The 12,959-nt window shown below is 39.8% G+C and overlaps 2 protein-coding genes across 2 annotated transcripts in view; both read left to right on the top strand.

Moving 5' to 3' along the window:
- Positions 1 to 3,141, top strand: part of TMEFF1 (transmembrane protein with EGF like and two follistatin like domains 1) — a 73,347-nt gene extending 70,206 nt beyond the window's left edge. The window contains exon 10 of the mRNA XM_070431060.1: positions 2,045 to 3,141. Coding sequence (XP_070287161.1) covers positions 2,045 to 2,129 — 85 coding nt within the window. The 3' untranslated portion in view covers positions 2,130 to 3,141. The remainder of the gene's footprint in view (positions 1 to 2,044) is intronic.
- Positions 3,142 to 3,533: 392 nt separating this feature from the next.
- On the top strand, positions 3,534 to 11,800 carry CAVIN4 (caveolae associated protein 4). The gene is made up of 2 exons (XM_070431059.1): positions 3,534 to 4,049; positions 10,215 to 11,800. The coding sequence occupies exons 1-2, from the start codon at positions 3,642 to 3,644 to the stop codon at positions 10,896 to 10,898; spliced, it is 1,092 nt and encodes a 363-aa protein (XP_070287160.1). The 5' UTR covers positions 3,534 to 3,641; the 3' UTR covers positions 10,899 to 11,800.
- The last annotated feature ends 1,159 nt before the right edge of the window (positions 11,801 to 12,959 follow it).

Genomic DNA, 12,959 nt, shown 5'->3' with positions numbered 1-12,959 from the left:
CCCACCTCCTCACCTCCTCCTTCCCTCGCTCCCTCAGTGCCCCACTGCTGCTGGTAGCCTGCTGTGTTCCATGCCACTCCCTAGTGGTCATAGCGAGCAATTGAACTCATGGTCAAACTCCCGAGGGGACACTTTGCATATTAACCTTTTATATATATAGATTACTTGGACTTATCGCCTTTGAATTTTTAGGGACTGCCTCTCCCACGCAGTCCATGATGGAGCAGCTGTTTACTTATCCCATGGTGGCTGTTACATGCAAGGAATCTTCCTTTAAAAGGATGTTCCCGCTGACCCACTCATCAAGACTGCATGAGTAACATTGTTTTCTTTTATGCTTGGAATCTATTTTCTTGTTTTTTTGACTCATAGAATGACTGATTGGCAGGGACCTTGGACATCATCCTAGACAAACCCCCTTAATATATAGATGAAAAAGCCATGGCCTCATTAAGTTGGAACTTTTCCAGGTCATAGTGAATTAGTGACAATTAAAAGAGGGGTCGCTTGACTTCTTAACCAGTTTCCCCATTTAGGAAATAGAGATGATTCCAGCGCTATCTCAAAGTGTTTTTATGAAGATTAATGAGATAACATTTGTGAAAAATAATATATAAAATAGAAGTGTTACCACCAAGGCCTTTAAAACAAGGCAACGAATGCATTGCTCTTTGAAATTGACTAAAAACATGGAAATTTAGGAGTACTCATTATGCAAGACTTTCTTTCCATTTGATTATAAATTAAATTTTTTTTGTATCCTCATCCAAGGACATTTTAAAAAAATATATATTTTATTGATTTTTTTACAGAGAGGAAGGGAGAGAGATAGAGAGTTAGAAACATCAATGAGAAAGAAACATCGATCAGGTGCCTCCTGCACACCTCCCACTGGGGATGTGCCCGCAACCAAGGTACATGCCCTTGACTGGAATCGAACCTGGGACCTTTCAGTCCGCAGGCTGACACTCTATCCACTGAGCCAAACTGGTTATGGCAAGGACATGTTTTTTTTAATTGATGAGAGAGAGAGAGAGAGAGAGAGAGAGAGAGAGATCACTTGCCTCCCTCTCGTATGTGTCCTGACCAGCAATCAAACTTGCAACCTGGGTATGTGCCCTGATGAGGAATCAAACCTGCAACCTTTTGCTGTACAGGATAATGCTCCAACCAACTGAGCCACCCAGCCAGGCCTATATAATAAATTTCTTGCTGACAGAGATTTTAGAAGTTAGTCGAACTCTTAAAATTTTACGTATAGGAAAAGAAGGTTGCACAGCTAGTTTTTAGCAGAGCTCAAGCTCAACGTTACCAGAACTCATCCCAGTCCCTTTATCCCACATTGCATAGCACAGTGCTTTGTGCAGACACAATAAGAGCTCATATGTTTGCATTCTGTGGACAGGCACAAACACAGTTACAGCATGATGAGATTTATACCACCTGGAGAAACACGTACAGTAAAATGAGAGCAGAGTCCAGGAATTCCCCTCACCCACAGCATGGCTGTACTTTATTGGGTTCTGTGGTTTGCCCAAGCAGGGTGTGGAACGACTTGCAGTCATTGCCTAAAATCTCTAGGCATTTCCTATGTATTCCTATCGGAGGTTAAATAAGCATCTTCCTGATTTCTCCCTTCCTCTAAGCTGTTCTTGTCATCTTGGGGGTGTCAATGTTCAGGGAAAGTAGATAGGCCAGGATCCTTTCTATTATCCCAGGTTTATATGTTATCAGTTTCTGGCGGGCGCCTGAGTGGGAAGATGGGGGGGGGGGGGGGCGGTTTGCCTGGCCAGAGGAAGGGCAGGATTCCTCTTGGAGATGCAAGTCAGCAATAGAGACCCTGGAAATGAATTTTGCACATGTCCAGACCTGCATCGTATATCTAACCCTCTCACCTCCCCATTTTGTCAGGAAGATAGCAGTCTGACATGTTGGGTCCTCACCTTGTCTTGTATCAGGTAGCGTCCTGCTTCCCTTCCGCGGGAGGGCATGCAATACGTTTCTATGTGTGACATTTTTCTTTTTCTTTTTTTTAACTCAACAGAAAATGCCCTAAAAACAATAGAGGACGACGACAGAAGCAAAACCTAGGTCATTTTACTTCGGATACGTCATCCAGGATGGTTTAAAACGATGGCTTTTATATGTACACTGACCATGTGATGTACATTTATTATGTCTTTTTTTAAAGAATGGAAATATTTATTTCAGAGGCCTTATTTTTGGACATTTTTAGTGTAGTACAGTTGGCTCGTATTTAGAATATTCAGCTACAGCAGTTTTGGGCTGTTTAGTAGTCTTTGTTTTATGTTTTTAAAGACAGAAATTGATTTCATAAATTTGTACCACATGGTAATTCTAAGACTCGTTCTTTACCCATGGAATGTAATATTTTTGCAAAGGTGGACCACTTCACAAATGGTTGTAAAGTCATACCCACTTCTTCCACAATGACCACAGCAAATGACTAAGCATGAACTAAAGGTAAAGATGTTTACAGATTACTTTTCTTACAAAACAAATTTTAGAAGACACTGTGTTTAAATAGACATTTAAATGTTTTGAGATTTAGTAACTGTTTTTCTAGACACTGCCTATCGCATGAACTGTAAAGCCGTGTGTGTTAGGTGTAAAATATTTATAAGATGTATGGACTGGAATTTGATTATTCCTTCCTTTGAGAAAATAATTCTGGTAATTCAAAAAAGTATCTGGTAGCAATGATGGGACAGATCACTGGAAAGTAGATTTAGACATTGTGAACATAGTCTGTTTAACAAACAGCCTGGAATAAAGCCTACCCTCTCAGTTAAACTACTTTAATACACATTAACTTTTAAAGAAAAGATTTGTTTTAACATAAATAATTGTATCAGTGTTTGTGAATAAAATGCAAAAATGACTAATGATTGGTGCTCTTAAAGTGAGCTTAAAAATTACCTAAGACCTCTATCCAAATTTGTCCTGTAGTAATAGCTATAATAATAGATTGTCGGTGTTTCAAGATCTGAAGTGCGAGTAGAATGTATTCAGCTGTTAACGTGTAGTTTAGATATTCAGAAGTATGCATGTAGAATTTAAGATGTTCAAAATGGAATATTAATTTTAATATTTGATCTGGAAAAGCATGTCATAATATAGTGTTTTCACTATATGGCCTTTGTTTTGGTGTGTTTATTTACTACATTCTTTGATATGTCAGTGAAATGCATAGAAAAAGCAGAGTTTTGCTCACAATTCCCCTTTGCTTTTACAAATGCTGCTGGAAATTACCTAAAGGCAAAAGGCTCACCCAACATTTGGAGTTCACTTTTTTGGTCACTTGGCTTCTAGGCTTAATATTAGCAACATGGTGGCTTCCGGGAGCTTTTTTGAAAAAAGTTTTTCTCTTCTACCCACACAGTCTTATTTGAGTCCCTTAGTCAGTCCGTAAGCATGTTTGGCACAGCCCCCAGTGCTCTCTGCAAGGGCTCATATTGCAGAACAGTCACGTATGGGCATTTGTAGTTATAAATACTTGACCAGTCTCCAGGGGTGGGGCTTCCAACCCTTCAAACAACCCCGTGGCCTGTTATCAAGCCGTTTGCTCGAAGTGCCGGAATTGGTCGTGGGAGGCCCTCCCTAGCTGAGAAGTAAGTAAAATGGAACATAATGGGTCTGCTTCAAATGCCGATAAGATCCACCAGAACCGCCTGTCGGGTATGGCCGAAGATGAAGACCAAGACGCTGCCCTGACCATCGTGACGGTGCTGGACAAAGTGGCCACCATCGTGGACAGAGTGCAGGCGAGCCAGAAGAGAATAGAAGAGAGGCACCGGGTGATGGAAAACTCCATCAAGTCCGTCCAGATCGACCTGCTGAAGCTCTCGCAGTCACACAGCAACACAGGCTACGTCATTAACAAGTTGTTCGAGAAAACCCGGAAAGTCAGTGCTCACATTAAGGACGTGAAGGCCCGGGTGGAGAAGCAGCAGGTTCACGTGACGAAAGTGGAAACGAAGCAAGAGGAGATAATGAAGAAAAACAAGTTCCGGGTGGTGATCTTCCAGGTAAGCTCGCGCTTGGGTTTACCGTGACCACTAGTGCAATCCCTCGCCTGCTTTCACTGCCAACAAATCCTATCAGAACATTGCCTCTGAACTATTGTATGTCTGCATGTAGTAGAATTCTCTATCGGCACATATCTCAGGATCAAACCACTTTTAAGTGAACGAACGTCCTATCAGGTCAGTATTTTGAGCCTCTCAGCCATGTCGTGTAATATGAACTGTGGGCTGTAGCTGAAGCTATTTCTTGCCTTTGAAACTTAATATTGGGAAAGCTCTTTCAGCACATTAGCCATATTAGCGTGCTGCCCTCACATCGGCTTTAGAACATTCGAACTGGAAGAGACCTCAGAGGCCTCTGGTATAAAACGTTCTCTACCAGAAAGAAGCTGAGGACCAGGAGCCTCACAATGTGGTTTGTTTTGTTTTTCTTCTTGTGGAGAGCCAGGAAAACCCTAAGCAGAACAATGTGAGCTTTTCAGAATATAACCTATCGGAATTTTTACACACGAGTTACGATAATAACAAACTGTATTTTGCAATGCATCAGGCACTAGTTCTTATTTTTGTTATTGTTACTATAGTTATACCAATGTCGGAGTCACAGAAGTGATTCCTTATATTTAACTACAAAGTCTTTTTACTTAGCTGATATGATAGTTTTTTGTATGGCATTGCTTCTTGAGCTAAGTTCCTATATTACTGTACAGTTGAACTCATATTTTTTAACTAGAACCATAATCGTGGCAAATGCATACTATCTATAATATATTTTAAAACTCTTACAAATCAAAAAAAAAAGTTGAACTTTCCTCTCATGGTAGAAAAACTGGAAAACCATTATCAGACAGTTTACAAAAGACAAAATAAAGGAGCAGAATTCCACCTTCCCCCACTTTTTTGCAGTTACTAAAACAGCATATTCAGAGCTTAAGGGTAGAAAAAAACAAGCACCTCACTATTCTGCCAGTAGGATAATTAATTGGCACAACATTTCTGTAGGGTAGTTTTGTTAATACATATGAAGAATTGTAAAAATTCACAAATCTTTTGGCCCCAAATATTATTGTCAAAGATTGTGTTCTAAGTATAAAATCAGTAATATATGCAGGGATGTTCAATAGTGCATATATACATTATTATCATTACTGTATTTTTTTAAATGGATGCCCATATGCTTAGGAAAAAAAAACCTAGAAGAATGAAAACAGAATGAAATAGGAGGGCGGTTGGATTATGTAGGCAGATAATTGTAAGATACTAGGGATGTGGGCCATAACCCCTCACAGCATTCTCTACACGTTAGTCAATTCTCCATAGCCCTCTCTTGACTGATAAAGTTACACAGTGGTATTTTGAATCTGTTGGTTATTTAGGAACAAGAATAGGGAGGAGAGAGAAGTATTGCTTATTTCAAAGTTAGGTAGGTTGGACTCTGTCATTTCCCTTTCCTTCCAGATTCCTGGGAGTTCTTCTTCAGACTTAAAACCCTGAAAAAAATTAGTCACCTTAGCGTCGGAGCCCAGTTCCAATGTTAGTGTATGTAATAGGGATCTAGATTTGGTATTGGAGAATGTGGTGTCCGTTCTTCAATTCACTTTCCAAGGGCATTAGCAGTAACGGGTACACATCACCCTCCCCTTGCTTGGGTCATGCCAGCAGACATTCTTAGTGTCCAGCATTTGTCCTGAGGACTTCGAGCCAAGAATGGAGCAGGTGCCAGTCAAGCTGTACAGAGGCTAGAGCACAGAAGTTTCTGAAAAGTTCTAATGGACTCTTGTTTGTCTATTGACGTAATTCTTTTTTTTAAAGTTATGATGTTTCTATATTTATCCACCATTTATTCCCCGAAACTTGCTATTTTTTCCCTCTCTCTGAGCCCCCATAGTTACTTGAATGAATAGAAGATAGTATGAAAAAATCGCTGAGAGGCACTAGTTAGGTCAGATACCTTTCCTTGGAAGATAGAGTGTTGTGAAGATTCGTGAAATTAAGTTTTTGGAGTAAGCAGCAGTTAGTCAATAAGCAGTCAACTGTAATGGTAGAGAAAAGACAAAGGCAAATAACAGTGAACATAGAACTCAGATTTGATGATTCATTAGATGTTAGAACACTATACAATATTCACATGATTATTTTTAAAGCTCTTGTCATTCATTCTCATAGTTAATATGTATAAGTGGTTATATTGAGAATGCTCTTTCTACTAAAATGAACTTGAAGCTAATCGGCTATAGGATATGTGCATTTCCATTTGGGTCCTTCCTCTAAAAGTTTCCCCTCGATATATCTTTTGGTGGCAACCCTTATTGGTATTTTATCTCCCACAGTTGTGTGTGGCTGAGCTTTCACCTAATCCTGGACATTGGCATTAAAAAAAATTATCTATTTCTCATACAATTATCATTTTTCTTTGAACATACTTTCACTTCGATGACCTTTTGATCATACAAAACAGGAGTCTTAGCATATCCTCTAACAACTTTGCTTACTAAGCACATGCCTGTGGTCACCAAGTGAGATCTTTGCCATTCCCTAATGGTACGTCCCAGACTTCTATATATTCCAAATTCCCCCAGCTTTATTACTATTATATTCAAGTTTGACCCAAAGTACTCATTTTGTTATACAATTCATCTTTTTTTTTTTTTAACCTGGACTTTTACATAAAAAGTATGTAATAATCGTATTTGGAAATCAATTATAATTCAACCCTATAATCTTCAATTATTATTACAGTGCATTCACTACTGACTCATGTATCTCTGACTCATGGGATTTACACCAAATGGATTCATATAACAAGTACTGTTCCTGACTCTATCTCTATTTTCTGTTAAGTCTGCTTTTGTATAATTTGTTGTGTAATTGGAGAAGGATATGTGATTTCTGAGCTCTATCTGATTTCTGAGTTATATCTGATTTCACAGCAGGATTGAGATGGATTTTTTCCCTACCAAGCAGTAATTATTTTTTTGGCTCTTACCTAATTATACCTTCTCAGGCCATACCCACCCACTTGGTGTTGCTGAAGCTACTCCCTGCAACAGGTGTCAGGAAAAGAGAGGAATAATCTCGCTGCTTCTGATTCATCAGAGAGCTATGAGACTCCCACCCTGCCCTTTTTTTAAAAGCTCCTAGACTCTCTAGTCCTGTAGTCAAAGATTTTAATTTTAAATCCATATCCAAAGAAATAAGATTCCAGGGATTCTTCTTCACCATCAGTCTGGTAGGTTTTGGAATACAAGTCAATGTGTTTCTTACATTTTATTCATTTTTTTTTAACAGGTTTACTCTGGATATCAAGTAGGAGCACAGTCTTCAGTAGGGAATTTTAACTCAGGGGTTCAATGAAAAGTCTTGTGATCTTCAAAGTTTTCCCCGTTGTTTTAGAAATAATCCCTAAATAGTTGGGTTCCTTTAGCAGCTGTGTTTCTGGGCTGGTAAGGTCACCAGTGTCCGTGTTCCTAAATCTAATTCTCATTCTCCTTTGACACATTTGATAGTTAGTCCCTCCCTCTTTTCTTGAAACTTCTTTTCCCATCACTTCTAGGAGGGTAGGGGTAGGGCTGCTACTCTCTTTCTCCTTTTGGTTTTCTCATCTCTTCTTACCTACAAATCCGAAATCCATTTATCTCTAACACCAAAATCTAAATTATTTAATAACTTCTTTGGCAGCAAGACCTTACTTAACCCAAACTCAGTCAATGACAAAACCTGACCTAAGATAGCATGAGGCTCTTTATAGTCTTTAGCCCACCTTAGAGTGAATATTCATATTTTTTCCACAAAAATGCTTCTTCCCAAGATCTCATTGGGAATGTTATGTTATTTTTTTCCCAAATCTGAAATATTCTGAATTCTGTAACACACCTTGGCCCCAAGGAGTTTGAATAATAGAATGTAGACTCATTCACTCAATGTCTTCATGATGGCTTTAATCTAATCTCATGTTTTCTAAGTTAATCCTTATGTTAGTGACTCCAAAATGTTTATCTCTAGTCCAGACCTCCCTTCTGAAATCCAAACTTACATACTCAGCTGCCTACTCAACATCTCTGCTTAAATTTCCAGGAGGTATTTCAGAGTCATCACATGTAGATCTCATCCTTCCCTTCCGGTCTCTTTCTCCTGCTGTCTTTGTCATCTTTTTTAAGGAAAAAAATCTGTCCTTCAATTGCTTAGACCATGTACTTGAGAATTATCATTTGTGGTCACCAAATGATAATGCTCTTTAACACTCACATCCAAATCTAGCAGCAAATCCTGTTGGCTTCTACGTTCAAAGTGGAATCAGACCACTTCTCACCACCACCTCTGCCAACACCCTGATCCACTCTCACCTGACTTCTCTCAGTGGTCTCCAACAGTTCTCCCTGCTTCTTATCTTGCCCCCATAGCCTGTTTCAACAGAGTGACCCTTTTACAACATGGGTCAAATCATGGCACTTCCCTCCTCAGAACTCTTAAAGGCTTCCTCTCACACTCAAAATATTGGCTACAGAGCCCTACACGATCTAGCCCTCCTGTTACCTCTCTTGCCCTCTCTCCTCCTTTTGTTGCCTGTCCCCTGATCACTTTGCTCCAACCACTTTGTCCACCTTGCTGTTCTTCTTTCCCTCCGGGGTATACCCATTACCTGTAGGTCTAGGCTAGAATGTCACCTTATTAGTGAGGCCTTTCTGAGCATCCTTCCTAGTCACTGTATTCCCCTCCCCGCCACTTCCTTGCTTTATTTTTCACCCCTTAGCACTTACCACCATCCAACATACTTTACAATTAACTTGTTTATCTCTCTCTGAAACTATAAGCTCTTCTACTCTGTTTTCCTCACGGAAGGTTGTTCTCAGTTCCTAGAGCATTGACTGTGCATGGTAGGTGTTTAGTTACTATTTGTTGGATGAAGATATAGCCTCTTTTTTAACCCAGCAGTCATACTGGGCATCAAACATAAGACACATCTTTGTCTTCATGAACTTTTCATTAAGTGAAAGCCCCGGGAGACATTTATAAATAAGTAGGGTTCCAATTCAATTCAGACTGTGATAAATGCTATAAATAGAGGTATGTACGTGTCATTTTGATGTACATTGGAGACACAATTAGCCTCTTGAGGAAGTTGGGACATTTGAACCCATTCTTGAAGAGAGATATTTTTTTACAAAGTTGAAGAGAGGTGAAGGGGTGTTTAAGGAAGCAAGACCCACCTATACAATGTTTGCATTACGTGTTTGAGGAACTGAGAGTGGCTGTGTGTTGCTGGACTGGGGGAAAGTGGCTTAGCTCAAACTGCAGAGCCTTCTCATCATATTAAAGAGTTTGAACACTATCCTTTGAGTAATGATGAGCTCCCAAAAGTTTTGAAGTAGAGAAAGGATGTGATCAGAGCTATGCTTTAGACATATTTCTCAGGAAATGCTTAGGTGATGTTTTGAAGGTATAAGTTTCACACAGATTCAGGCCTGAGGTGACAAGAACCTGAATTAAGACCTTGGTAGAGGCAAGGAGGAAGGAGGAGGGAACAGGTGAATTATTAAGCAGTATTATTGATGGTACTTGGTGAGCAGTTAGATATGGGATGGGAAGGAGAGAAAGTAGCTGTGGAGAGGATAATGAGTTAAGTTTGAGATACTTGTGCTACTAGGTGGAGGAGCCTGTCCATTATTTAAAAATGTGTCTTCATCTTAGAAAGGGAAAGGTGAAAATATTTGTGAAATTGCTTACAATTGGATCTTCAGGCAGAGGCTTGGATAAGGTTGCTCAGGGTGAGCTTGGGAGATGAAGAAGGAAAAAGGGCTAAGGAGAGAGTAACCTGGAGAAATACCAACATTTAAGGAATAGGCAGCCCGGCCGGTGTGGCTCACCAGTTGAGTATTAACCCAGGAACCAATAGATCACTGGTTCGATTCCCAGACAGGGTACATGCCCAGGATGTGGGCTTGATCCCCAGTAGGGGGTGTGCAAGAGGCAGCTGGTTGATGATATGCCTCTCTCATCTCATGGATGTTTCTATCTCTCTATCCCTCTCCTTTCTTCTCTCTCTAAAAATCATTAAAAAAATTTTTTAAAAAGAGAAGTGGGCAGAGGATAAACAGCCTATGGAGGAGATTTAAAGGCACAGCAGAAAGTAAAAGAACTGGTCTCTAACATGCTTTCTTTTTCCTTCAGGAGGATATTCGGTGTCCAACATCGCTGTCTATTGTTAAAGACAAAAACATAACTGAGAATCAAGAGGAGGACAATGAAGATGTCTTTGATCCCCCAATAGATCTGTCTTCAGATGAAGAATATTACATTGAAGAAAGCAGATCCACGAGGCTTAGAAAGTCAGGCAAGGAGCGCATTGATAATATCAAAAAGGCATTTTCCAAAGAAAACATGCAGAAGACACGGCAGAATTTTGACAAGAAAGTCAACAGAATGAGAACTAGAATAGTGACCCCGGAGAGGAGAGAGAGGCTAAGGCAATCAGGAGAGAGGTTGAGGCAGTCAGGAGAGAGGCTGAAGCAGTCAGGGGAAAGATTTAAGCAATCTATTTCTAACGCAGCTCCATCGAAGGACACTTTTAAGATGCGTGGCCTTCGGAAAGCTAAAGGAGGAACGGTGGCCAAAGGCCCAGAAGAGGTCAGGGAGATGGGCGTGGACATCATTGCCGGGAGCCAGTCTCTGGGCCCCATCAGTGAGCTCTACGGCAATGAGCTCAGTGAAACAGACCATGAGGAGGCCAGGGTGGTGCATCCTCCCAGCCAAGGGGAGGAAATCCCGACTCCTGAGCCTTTAAGAGTTACTTTTAAACCCCAGGTGAGAGTAGATGACGAATCTCTTTTGGTAGATTTAAAGCAGTCTTCCTAGGGAGGAGTTAAGTATATTTTCAGTGTAAATCACCTTAATCATGCAGTTCCAGTTTAAGTAGTATAGTCACTTAACCTTTATAGGCCATTTAGGAAACAATAAATGGTATGATTTTTATTTCTTATGTTTAAACTCATAAAGGTAGTACCAATATTATATACACTTCCTAGTAACTTCCTTGGGGCTTCGTTCTTTCTCCCCCGGGCTTATAAGATTCTAGCAGCATCCTCTCATGTCATTCTCATGGCAGCTGTCGATTCTTAAAAGTTCCTTTCTCTTGCACACCAGAAAAATAGTTTCCTAGAGAGGGCCAGTTAGGTGTTTAGTAGTTGAAGACAAGTGAAGGGCAGATTTGTGGCCATGATTTGCAAGTGAACTCTCCATTTTGGTCTAGATTTAAGGGGATGGCCGACCTCGAAGGGGATTATATCGTCCATATGTTCAAATCAACAGATTGGTTAGTAAATTAGCAATCACACGTCTTTTTTATGCTTTTGCACGAAGAATGGAAGTTCTGGATTGAGCATTTGGTTCTGGGTCACAGCTGTTCTTACAGTGAGCGCTTGACACGTCGCCTGCTCATAAGCTCATCAGTAAATTGGAGAGGATAGGCCTGTCCTGCCCATCTCAGAGCACTGTTGTGAAGATCCAAGGAAACACTGTGCATTCTGGGGGAACAAGAAACACATCCAGAGGAAACGAGCCCTACTGATTTCTCAAACACAGAATCAGACTAATTACACCTGAAAAAGTCCTGCAAGCCACGTGGTGAGGGCGTAGGTTGGACAGACACTCAAGTTGGTCTTCAAGTCTTTCCACAGAATCAGGAATGAAAAATGTTTATGTGACATCTTTTTTTTTTTAAATCAAAGATTAAAAGGAAACCTTGGTTTTGAGTTGGATCTTAAGTTTTCTTGAAAAGTCTTTTTCTAATTTTCTTTTTATTTAGATGTGTGGTGGACTATAGCAACATTTGTTTGAGGAGGGTGCTGCGTGAGACTGTGGCTATGTACAAAGTCAGCCCTGGTAAGGTGGGGTTTGGAATCAACCTCAGATATTTCTGCTTTACAGAGTGAAGCCCTCGGGGTGTGTCTGTCCAAAACAATATTCATAGGGGTTCATTATAGCTTCTCTGGGAGGAAGCCAGATTCCACTCTTACTTAGCCTTAGGCCTAGCCAATCCCGAAGTAGACATTATTGCTAAAGAAAGATAGACATGGTCATACTGGTTCTGCCCTTCTGGTAATATTCAAATATCTGGTTTTGTAATAGGGAGGAGATGATGGAATTGTTGAATTTGAAGAGTTTGGATAACAATCAGCTTTCAGGTCAGTTTTGGATGCTCATGTAGTAATTGTAATCAATGTACACACATCATAGACAAACACAGAATAAATCAACTTTAAGATATTTGACTCAGTTACCCCAGATATTTGGGTTTGGGAGTTTGATTCAGCATCATTTCTTCTTCAACCTGCATGAACACATAAAATCATACATTGTTCATCTTTTTATATTGAAAATTAAAGTGTATACAACGTTGAACACTACAATGGGTAATTTTAAAAATGTTCCTTAAAGAGAGCTTGGATGCCTAATCACATATTTCCTTAAAGCCATAATAAATTTGAATTTTAAAAAAGACATTTTACTAAGTTTGATGTCAGTCCTATTTGTAAGTATTATTAGTAGTAATGAATGCAAACAGCATGGTGTGAATTTGGTATAACAACCTTTCTTATAATAGGTATGTTTCTAGGTTAAGAAGAATATAAACAAACATAAGCTTTTTCTTTTTTTTTCTAGCCCTATGCAGACTAAATATCAATTGGGCTAAAACACTCTTCAGCAAATACTCCTTTTCGAGGAATCTTTGTAACATCTGTGTGCTTACTGACCCATTGTATAAACAGATTTGACATGTTATGGAACTTTTCCCATATAGACATATTTGAATTTTGATGCCGAAGGAGTTATAACACGGTCAGCTCTTGATCACGGTAGACGTTGTACAAACCCAGAAACACTCAAACAAGTTCATGTCCTCAGAGGTTCATTGTG

Source organism: Myotis yumanensis, unplaced genomic scaffold, assembly GCF_028538775.1.
Source record: "Myotis yumanensis isolate MYYU_CA2020_CCGP unplaced genomic scaffold, mMyoYum1.0.hap1 SCAF_12, whole genome shotgun sequence".
In the NCBI taxonomy this organism is placed as follows: Eukaryota; Metazoa; Chordata; class Mammalia; order Chiroptera; family Vespertilionidae; genus Myotis; species Myotis yumanensis.
Note: the sequence above shows the minus strand (reverse complement) of the source record. Positions and strands in the feature narration are given on the sequence as shown.